At 46.6% G+C, this 11,550-nt stretch overlaps 1 protein-coding gene across 10 annotated transcripts in view; it reads left to right on the forward strand.

The window, feature by feature from the left end:
• The window catches only part of fgfr2 (fibroblast growth factor receptor 2), a 61,248-nt gene that overhangs the window by 14,157 nt on the left and 35,541 nt on the right, over positions 1–11,550 (forward strand). For 9 of the 10 annotated variants that reach the window (XM_080450026.1, XM_080450019.1, XM_080450025.1 and 6 more), the window contains 3 exons: positions 767–841; positions 6,131–6,300; positions 10,233–10,356. In XM_080450026.1, the coding sequence (XP_080306152.1) occupies positions 767–841; positions 6,131–6,300; positions 10,233–10,356 (369 nt within the window). The remainder of the gene's footprint in view (positions 1–766; positions 842–6,130; positions 6,301–10,232; positions 10,357–11,550) is intronic. The other variant, XM_080450020.1, reaches the window with a different exon arrangement.

Raw genomic sequence — 11,550 nt, forward strand, 5'->3', positions numbered from 1 at the left:
TCTGTGTGTGTGTGTGTGTGTGTGTGTGTGTGTGTGTGTGTGTGTGTGTGTGGACCTGTGAGGTAGCCATGGGTCACACATTACATGTATGTGTGGACAGGAATATGTTTGTGAAGATAGTCTGGCTAGGGATGAGTGAGTTTGATTTTTAGATTTTCCTTGACAGTCTCCAATATCAAAATCGAGTTTAGTTTAGTTATTTTTTAAAATAATGTATGGTTTAGCAACAGAAATATCCAGATTCTTTTGAAAAATCTGTTCCAAGAACACTAGATTGTTTGATCCTGCACATCCCTGGTCTAGTCTGAATTACTTATATCTTTTTTTTAAAGTGGGTTTGTGAGTGTTTACACTGTTACACAAACATCAAAGTGGAGGAAGCTTCATTTAAATTGAAGATGGGATTATGCTCACATCATGAAACGTGTCAGTACACAGTACTAATCCCTGTGTTCATTTTAACTCCACGAGGGTAAAATTGCTTACTTGATGTGTACAAGTCCAAATTTGAGTAAACGAACACAGGATTTACAGTGTATTCCATCCAAAGGTCTGTGTGTGTGTGTTTGTGTGTGAGAGAGAGAAGTGTAATGCCTAATATATTCTCCATCGTACAATGGTGTCCCACGTAGACAATAGCAGATTTCGTGACACGTTGTGAGCTTGTAGATCTGCTACTTTCAATGCGGGACACCGGTGTACAACTTAAGCATAAATCAGGCTAAAGCGTAAGAGATGGCATAGTAACCCTGGTTGCTCTGTGCAGATGCCATCTCGTCGGGGGATGATGAAGATGACACCGAGAGGTCCGAGGACACGGGGGCAGATGGAGAACAGATAAGTGAGTATGGGCTGACGAAAAGACGCATGACTATCGCCTCATTCATAGACCACAGCAGTGCAACGCGCCGAATCGCAATTAGCTTGAAACTGAAACCGAGTGTCAGAAATTAAGTTTAATGCTTATCACTAGCCATTCCGAAGTTGCCCTTGAGCAAGGCACCTAAACTCTTGAGCCGCTAAAACAAAAGAAAACAAAACAAAAGAAAAGAAAACAAAGTCGGTCTGCTGCTGGATGTGGGGGCAGGAGCGCCATGTGCCCTGGCTGTTCAGGAAACGGGCGAGTTCACGGACAGACGTTGGGAGTTTTCCTGGACGGCCCCCCCCTATTTTATCTCTCTCACTATCACTTCCTCCTGTAGCTGTGGTTCCCTAATAGCGCGTCAAAACATCATAACGGAATGCCTCGCCAAACAACCGGTCAAAGACTTCCACAAGGCCTAATCCCTGAATCAGAGTAATCTCCTTAGCTTTGTCAGTGTTTATTAGCGCAGTAAAGACATGGTGATTGTGAATAAGATGGTGTGTGTGTGTGTGGAGGGGGGGGTGTTCTCCTGGGACGGGGGAGAAGGCAGCTGTGCAAAGGGTCACAGATTCACCCCTCCATCCAGACTTGTATCAGCTCTATCCCTCCTCACTCACTCACATTGCTGCTGTTCCATACCGTAACATTCCTGTCTAGACCTATACTCTGAGGCTTTGTGGTTGTGTGGGTGGCGATGTTCGTGTGCTGTGCTGTGCTGTGCTGTGCTGTGTGTGTGTGTGTGTGTGTGTGTGTGTGTGTGTGTGTGTGTGTGTGTGTGTGTGTGTGTGTGTGTGTGTGTGTGTGTGTGTGTGTGAATGGCTGTGCGTGTGTGCGCTTGTATTGCTATACTTTAGAGGGCCACATGTCCCCACAAGTATAGTAGAATTTCGGAAATCAACATAGTGAGGACCATTTTCCTGATTTTTAGGTTGTTTTATGGTTAAAGAAAATGTTTAGAGAATAGTTTTACAATTAGTAAAATATTAGTTGTTAGGATTAGACATTTGGAGGTTAGGTTCAAGGGTTAGTGTTAGAGTTATGCCTGAGTTATACTTTATATTTAAATTTATAGAATCTTTCTGCTTTCTTTCACCTATAGAGCTATTTCAGTTATTTTCAGTGCCGTCCTAAAATGTTGATGTCCTCACAAGTATAGTAATGTGTGTGTGTGTGTGTGTGTGTGTGTGTGTGTGTGTGTGTGTGTGTGTGTGTGTGTGTGTGTGTGTAGTTGTGCATGTGTGAGTGTGAGTGTTGTGCGCTCCAGGGAAGGTGAATTCCTTACATTCTTTTAGCCAGTGTCTCTCAGGTAGTCAGGCCCCATGGAGCCAGCCAGCCAGTCAGCTGGGCTCATCCATTATGAAAGACGCCCATCTGGACCCAGTTACCCACCCTATGGGCCTGTGTGTGTGTGTGTGTGTGTGTGTGTGTGTGTGTGTGTGTGCGTGTGCGTGTGTGTGTGAGAGAGAGAGAGTTTTTCCTGCAGTATAATTATTTGTATGCATGTGTCTGCATAGTGATGTGTTTATTTACGCATGCATGCGCGCACACACACACACGCACACGCACGCACACGCACAACCAGAATTGGGCTGAAATGAAGATGAGGGCTTCCACATCTTGTTAAAATTCTCTACACGCACGGCGTCTCACTGTGAGTCGCCCTCCAGTTTGGGCTGACTGTAATTGCCTGAAATCCATTAAATGTAGCGGGTGGGACTTGGCAAGGAGACAGAATTGCGGCGGGGGGGTAACGACTCTGATGGTTCTAAAGCTGGTTGAAAAACAAAACAAGGCTCTCTGTCCTTGCTTACATTTTGTCTTTACTTTGTGTTTAACTTTGTGTTTAAATTCAAACCCAAGATGGTGACAATATTATTATTATTATCATTATTACGGTATTATCATTGTTATTATTATTATTATTAAAAGAATGGTGGGGAGAGAAAGGAATGCTGGGTGGACAGGGAGGGGGGAGAGAGAGGAGGGGGAGACAGTTGGACCAGTACCAGCTCTTCTCTGAGCACGGCGTCGAGCTCTGGCAGCGGGCCGAGGAGGAGGCGGTGGGGGGGGGGCTGGCGGAGGTGGGGAGGTGCACAGGGTGTATGTAGGCGTGGGAGGGAGCAAGAGTGGGGAACGCAGCATTATGCTGGTGGTGTCATAAAACTGGCTGAGTTTAAGTCTCTGTTGAACAGAAGAAGCTTTGATTTGACGTATTTCTTTTTTCTTTTTTTTCTCTTTTTCTTTTTGATTGAACAACGTGGCCTCATAAAAATAGCAGGGGAGGAGAAAGTTTGTAGGGGAGTGATTTGGACAACGTCAGCACGTCAGCGGTGTTATTAGAGGAGACGTGGAAGGCTCTCGGCAAGGATCCGTGAACCCAGGCTGTTTGTTGGGGTAACGGGTGGGTGGTATAGCGTTATGACATCACCACAAGGTTAAAGGAGCTTTGCTTTCAATTGATGACTGCATGTTTATCACTGTTTACCCTGGTTTATATCTCATACATCCTCTGTGTACCTCCCGCTTAACAAACAAAATGTTGTACAGGAGAGCATTATACTGTATATCTCAGCCCGAGAGAGTGTTTGCTCCACTGATACACTACGGCCTGTGTCTCATAAGGGACCATCTAGACTAAATGGTTTTGACTCATAGAGCTTGGGTTAGATAACCTCAGTTCACCCCAGGCCATCTAAGCGTAAACAGCCGTGAGCTGAGTTCCGGACACAGGGCTGCAGGGGCCAGGAGGGGAGGGGAGGGGGGGGTTCCTGGAAGCTCTAGCGGTTGGATGGTGAGAGTTTGGCCTCATCTGGACAGGGGTTGGAGGAGGGGGCCGTGTTGTTTGAAGTGCTGCCCCCTCCGGATGGGGGAGCATGGGAAACACGGCCGCTCACTTTTCATGTGCCGGCCTCATCCTCTGACCCAGCTGCCAGTCTGGGGTCAGAGGTCACGCGCAAAGAGAGACAGTCTCACGGCGGGGCCCGGTCCCTTACTTAATCTGTCTGTGCTCGTTCTGAATGGACCGGGTGATGACAGCGAGAGTGGGTGCGGGCGGGTGGTGGTGTGGGGGGGGGGGGGGGGTGGTGGTAGGGGAGGATGCCGAGTAAAAGAGAGGTGCAGATAGCGAGAGTGAAGAAGACGAGAGAGCCATAGCTAATTATAGCTCAAGCACTCAGCGCGCGCGCATCTCCGCTCCGGAAGGAAGAGCGCTGTTTACTGACCTCACTATCAAACTATGCCAGTCCTGTCCGGTGTACATGACAGAGAAAATGATGGGAGGTGTCTGATAGTATGCAGATTGTACAGGAGGAGGAGTGTGTGTGTGTGTGTGTGTGTGTGTGTGTGTGTGTGTGTGTGTGTGTGTGTGTGTGTGTGTGTGTGCGTGTGCGTGTGTGTGTGTGAGAGAGAGGAAAAATGTCTTCATAAGTGAGTGTATAAGTGTAAATAATCTACAAGCTCATAATGCATCACATCAGCGTGTATGTTGGTTCGAGACACCGTTGTACTACTAGGTATAAATCAGGCTTAAGAAATGGCACGTGTGAAAGACCAACATTTTCCAGGGGGGGCCGGAACTTAACTTTGACAGCTTCACCGCGAGCACAGCTCATAGGTAGCGGCGTTCCTTCCAATGGGATTTCCACGATTCCCTCTGTTCCTTGTCCTCCTGCTACATGGAGAGGAAGCGATGGTTGGGGGGAGACAGTTGGCGTTGTTGTTCTTTCACTCTCCCCAGTTTCTCTTCCCTTCCGAGCCCCATCTGCTTAGGCAATCACGCTCCCAGGTGCAGATGGAACGGATGGGTGTGTGCGTGTGTGCGTGCGTGTGTGTGTGTGTGTGTGTGTGTGTGTGTGTGTGTGTGTGTGTGTGTGTGTGTGTGTGTGTCTGTGTGAGAGAGAGAGAGAGAGAGAGCAGGGATCCAGCTCAGCGAGAGATTGACATAGGGGTGGGCATACGTAAAAACACGGGAAGGTGATAGATTCGGGCAAGCAGGAGAGATAAGAATTCGGAGCCGATATAATCTGGTGCTAAGTGTGCATGCCCGGGCTCTGAAATACCTACATCTTAGGGAAACGTGACATTCATTTTCTCCCCTGACGGCTCATAATGATTTTCCAAGGGTGATAAGTATCCTTTGCCCTGCCATCCATATCTAGCCAAGTGACGGGCGGATAAACAGGCAAGCTATGCTAATTGGAGGAAGTGAAAAAAGCTGCTAAGTGGAATGAGATTAAATTGAATGTGATGGTCTAGTTAGCCCTCTTGGCAACGCCCGAGCACATTCTCCCCTCTGAACCCGTGTTATTTTTTCCCTTTCCCCTTGCAACACCCTGCCGAGCCTGGAGGGGAAGCATGCTTGGTTTTTGTGTGCTCTGTGTTGTGTTATGCAGACGACAAGATTGGGGGCGGGGGGGGGGGGGCAGTCTGTGGGATTTCAAGATTCAAGAACGCTTTATTGCAACTGCAAGCAGCATGGAAATTGGCTAGTAGCTGAGAATGTCCTTGGACCGATGCACACAAACTCTCCTCGGTCCTCGCTTTGTATTATCTGCCTTATCGACAGTGGTGTAAAGTAAAATTTTGAGGTATTATTAGTTTACTGGAGTATTTCCAATTTTCAGTACTTTTACTTCTACTCCACTACATCTGAGAGGCAAATATTGTACTTTTACTCCACTACAATTACTTGAAAACTTTAGTTAGTAGTTACTTTGTAGATTTTGATTATTTGCGACGCATTGTGAGCTTGTAGATCTGCTATTTTCAAAAGATTGGTCTACCTTTTATACATTTGAAAACTTGTGAAATGGGACATTTAGCATAATGAGTACTTTCTACTTTTGGTACTTTAAGTACATTTTGAAACCAACACTTTTGTACTTTTACTCAAGTAAATTTAGAATTCCAGACTTTTACTTTTACTTTGTATATGAATTGAATACCAAGGCCCTCATTGGAAACAAGTCCGCAAGGACTTTTATGAACGGACCTTGTTAGACAAAGTATTTTAAATGTAACTGTTCTGTTTTAAATTTTTTGCCTAATAAAATATTCAATCAATTCAATCAATCAATACTTGTAACAGAGTATTTCTACATTGCAGTATCGATACTTTTACTTAAGTAACAAATGTGAGTACTTTTTCCACCACTGCTTAGCGAGACTCAAGGTTCTCCTGTTGCGTCAAAACTCTGAATGCTGAGTACATGCTTAGCGTTCCCGTGCTGACCCCGAGCACCTGTGTGTCTTGTCATTGCTCTGCAGGCGCTCCATACTGGACCTCCTCGGCCAAGATGGAGAAGAAGCTGCACGCGGTGCCGGCCGCCAACACCGTCAAGTTCCGCTGCGCCTCGGGAGGCAACCCCAAGCCCAGGTTACGCTGGCTGAAGAACGGCCGCCCGTTTCGCCAAGAAGACCGCATGGGAGGCTACAAGGTGGGACAGATACTAACACATCATACATATTGTTGATGTCGGGGCAGATACTTCTTATCTCCATATTAATTTTTTTTCCCGTAAATGAACGCTCTACTTGATCATACTACAGCATCGCACAAAAGTAGCAAAAGTAGCAGATCTACAAGCTGAGCTTGAAATGGAGTGTGAAATTGGGATCGTTCACCCATGTGCCTCATCTCACCGGTAGAGTCTTCTACTGTAACCTGAAAAGGCTCTCAGCCCACCACGGCAATTAGACGGAGCCGAGGACGTGACGTGAAGGGGTTAAACGCAGCAAGACGGTATAACGTAATGAGACAGAAGGTAGTCAGAGTTGAAGTGAGTTGAGAATCAGAATGCTGAGGTAACTCAAAATTCACGGAGAACTGGTCCCACAGGCTCTTAGGCTAGAGCTTCAGTCAGTACGTGAGGCTATTGTTATGAAATGTGTTTGAGTGATTTACACACGCTATTGCAGAGCTGGTTAAAGTTTAAACAGCGGGAACAGGCTATTCTCTGCAAACATGCAACATGCTGAGTCTCTGTTTGCTATTTCGCCATAACCAAGCAACAGTGTAATCAACAAATCACTCAAAACAATAAATGGGCGAAAGACAGATGGTCAAAATACAGACAAAATATTGGTTGGCACAATATTAACATAGCTGTGGACAACGTGTACAGATACTTTGTTGTACCATTGTATAGTGTAAGTTGGCACAATATTAACATAGTGGACAACGTTTGCAGATACTTTGTTGTCCCATTGTATAGTGTAAGTTGGCACAATATTAACATAGCCGTGGACGTGTACAGATACTTTGTTGTACCATTTGTATAGTGTATAATTGTACAATTATATAATGGAAGCACGCAAGCATTATGTTTTGTCCTAGAGTACAGGTCAGGTCTGAGGTTGTTATTTCAATTCTTTATTCAACAAAATAGTGCATTTAGATTAGTGCCAAAGTTTTATCTCTAATGCACATTGTTGTGGTCCGAACAAGAGAGCTTTGTCTCCCTGGTAAAAAAAACAATGCTGTCTTCTCACCCAAAGCCAATCTGTATTTGGGAAAGCGAAACATTTTAGCTGATTTATTTGTTCTGAAAATACCTGATTCGGTATGTCATGGGAAAGTATGGTCCAGTCTCAAATGTTTTATTTCCTCCCGCGCACCAAAATGCCCGAAAAGAGCTACAGTTAATCTGAACGTCAGGAATTCCTCCGCAGTGACGTCTGTTTGGACTGGAGTTTTTTTTTATGGCGTGGCTAGCCGTCTGTGACAGGGTCTGTGTGTGTGTGTGTGTGTGTGTGTGTGTGTGTGTGTGTGTGTGTGTGTGTGTGTGTGTGAGTGAGTGTGTGTGTGTATGTGTGTGTGTCCGGGGCTAATCTCACGAACCTCAGGCCCTATCAGCACCAAACGTTGCATGCATGCTGCCAGCAGGCCACAGAAGAGCCTTCACTAATTATTTTTCACCTTATGTTTTATGCTTTCTGAAATATTTAACTTTCATTAATCATTTTATAATGGAAGTCATAAGTCAAGTGGGGATATGGATGGGCTGAAACCTTGCCCAAATTTGGAGTCATATGTCATAGGCATGTCATAGATCATATAACACAGACGTCACGTCACAGGCTGTTTGAAATATTTTATATAAATTATTACTCTGGCTTATTTCAGCCTAACAGGTTACTACTACCTGTTATAACGAAAAACATCACATGGATGCACCTGGGACGTATCATCAGTGTTGTAGCCTGGGGTCATAGGATGTTTCGGGTCTCGCAACATACACCCTCCCCCAGGTGACCCAGCCAAGGTTGATCAAGCCTCGACTTACGTCCCAGTAGCTACCCACGGTCAGTCCTATAGGGCAAGACAGGGCCACTCAGTCCGCTTCTCCGGAAATACTCTGCCGGGACTCGGGGAGGCTCTGGCACGTGGAGGGACTAGGCTCTGTGGGTTGACTCCTGGCCGGGCTCCTCCTTCGTCTCACCAGGTCCAGGACCTGAGCGTTGCACCAGACTCCCCTGCTCCAAACATTTCATTCTGGTGTGATGGTGTCTTGGCCCGTGATGGTACTGCAATGACCACCATGACCCGTGGTGGTACTGCAGGCTCCCTTGCGTCTTACTTGAATGGTCCTCCCAAAGGCCTCACCGTGGATTTGTTGGGCTTCTTCCTCACGGAAGACACAGACTGGGGCGCCAACCCAAACTGCTCCCGGATGCCGTCTAGATTCCGGCTGTCACCCGACTCTCCGGTGGTCACCAGTCTATTCCTGGTTGTCACGTAGTCTATAAATTCCTATGAGCCACTATAAATAGAATAACTATAACGAAAAACATCACATGGATGCACCTGGGACGTATCATCAGTGTTGTAGCCTGGGGTCATAGGATGTTTCGGGTCTCGCAACATACACCCTCCCCCAGGTGACCCAGCCAAGGTTGATCAAGCCTCGACTTACGTCCCAGTAGCTACCCACGGTCAGTCCTATAGGGCAAGACAGGGCCACTCAGTCCGCTTCTCCGGAAATACTCTTAGGCCTTATGGAACAGCATTAGCAGTTAACAGCATCACTAATTAAGGCAATTATGAAACGAATGAAATGAAAAGTTTAACAGATCATTTAGCGATGCTAAGCGCCTGCCAGCCTCTCGGTTAATGGATGCAGGAGCAGATTATGTTGAATTATATCTGCTAATTCCCCGTGTGCTTCGCCTTTCAGCAGCCTCATTACTGTTCAGCCGTAAAAAAGAGCGACAAAGTGTGGCGGGAAGCAGACAATGTGCCAGTCACTCGACCAGTTAAATACGCTTTAGAACCGCACGTTTCCCTTTTTTTGTTGTCAACAAAATGCTGGACAAAAGCTGTACCTGTGCCCAACCCTGTGAGGTAATTTCAGTCTATTGTACTGTTGCCATACACGACCAGTAGCAACAGTCTTGCTTCACCGTGTGTGCTGGTGGCTATTGTTGGCTCACACCTGGGAATTCCATAGGCTATGTGGCTCAAAACGTATTTGTAAAAAAAACACATTGCAATGGGTAGAGTTTGCCACATGCAAATGATGAATATTACAATGAGAAGAGCATTGTAAGTGTTTCAAAGCAATGTAATAAAACGTACTGTGTTGTAAACCTTTCCTGGCACTATGTAAACTGCCCCGAAGCTTCAATCCAGCTCATCTGCGAGTTAGCACTTAAGCCCTATGTACTTTGTTGTACGACAAATAGCGAAAATAGCCAATCTACAAGCTCACAACGTGCCGTGGTGCGAAAGCCTTGTGAACTTTGTTCTTAAATTAACCCATTAAGACCTGAGGCCGATTCTACAAAATGTCTTCTAAATCCTAACAGTTAAAAAAAAATATATATGTTGCTTTATCAGTGGTTCTCAAACTTTTTCATGTCAAGGACCCCCAAAATCACCGTATTTGGCCGCGGACCTCCATCTCAAAATATTTTGTCCAGGGACCCCCAGAAGCAAAGATTTGAGTTACAAATGTTCCAAATCAACACTTCTAAATATTAGAAGTGAGAGTAGAACTCTTCAAAGGATTGAAAAGCCATAGATCAGTAGGTTAGTTTTTTCCCAGCGGTCAAGGTGAGCTGCAGGCCTAAGAAAGAAGGCAGCGTCATGTTGCCGAGACATTCCATGGGAATCAGCCTGTCATCAGCTTTAATATTGTTTTCCAGTGTGAACGCCGCCTCAGCACTCATCTTTCAACCCCCCCCCAACTAACCCCCCCCTCCCCTCTCTCCCTCCCCCTATTTTTCTCTTCCACCCCTCATCTGCACATTCACGGCTTACTGTTAATGTGTACAGACTCATAAATGTATTGTGTATTGTGTGTTGTGTGTGTGTGTGTGTGTGTCTTTGACGTCACCTAACACCAGTGCGTTGGTCTCCTGTTTCCAGGTGCGGAGCCAGCACTGGACTCTGATCATGGAGAGCGTGGTGCCGTCAGACAAGGGCAACTACACCTGCCTGGTGGAGAACCAGTACGGGGCCATCAACCACACCTACACCCTGGACGTAGTGGGTCAGTACCACACCGCCACCTGTCTGCACACACCATGGAGGGGAATAAATGAAGGGAGGGAGGGAGGGATGGAAGGATGGAGGGAGGGAGGGATGGAAAGAGGACTAGGGGGGGTACCACCTTGGCCCGGCAGCAAGAGTTCTCACAGTGAGAGCTGTGTGTGTGTGTGTGTGTGTGCGCGCCCGCGCAGTGTTTGATCCCCAGGTGCATACTGTATGCAGGTGCTGGTAAAAGATTGCTGCCAAGTCTTTACCAGTTTAAAAGAGTTTGGTGTGTTTTATATAACTCGTCAATATTTGCAAATAATTAATTTTGTTAATATTATTCTGCTCTAACGCCACTTGAAGGCGTAGAGATTACTTCGTCCGGACATCTTGTCTGGTTCTCTGCGTACTGTCGTACGCATACACAACACAACACACCCCGCCGGTATGTGGTGTTTTCACGTTGAATGAGCGTACTGTTTGAACCTGGAGTGTGGCTTTGTACCCGTGTCGCTGAGCAAACAGAACTGCTGCTCTCAGCACTATTCTGGCAAGTTCAGACCCAAGTCACTCAACCCCAGCCTGTGACCTTTGGAGCGTTCTAAGTAAAGACCCCTTTTCTGCTCACTTTGCAAAATCAATAATAGGTTGCAGGGCAGAAAAAGAAGTGGGGTAAGGATGGTAGGTCAATCGGTGTGTGCGCAAGCACACGCACGCATGCACGCACGCACGCATGCATGCACGCGCACACACACACACACACACACACACACACACACACACACACACACACACACACACACGCGCACGCACACACACACACACACACACACACACACACACACACACACACACACACACACAGGCTTATAGTATGTATGTGCAGAACAGCTTTGCTCTTGCTATAAATGGATGGCCTTACTGTGCCACCACTATGCAAGCAAAGCGATCGATGGACATCAAAGCTTTCCGCGCTCCCGTCATTCCCCCCGGGGCTCTGTCAATACTCCATTGATCGCTGATAACCTGTATGGTCACACAGCAGCTGTTTGAAGGAAACATCTGCTTCTCACTCGTGAAAGCATTTTAGCCAGGAGGGCACGTCACGTGACGTCTGTCCCCATCGTGCCATAGATAGACCCTCTAGGGAATTCGTCCCCCTCCTGTCCTCAGTGTCCTCACTTGAACTGAGGTCCTTACACGCTACGAT

Source organism: Gymnoscopelus braueri (assembly GCF_963280865.1).
Source record: "Gymnoscopelus braueri genome assembly, chromosome: 14".
NCBI classification, from domain to species: domain Eukaryota; kingdom Metazoa; phylum Chordata; class Actinopteri; order Myctophiformes; family Myctophidae; genus Gymnoscopelus; species Gymnoscopelus braueri.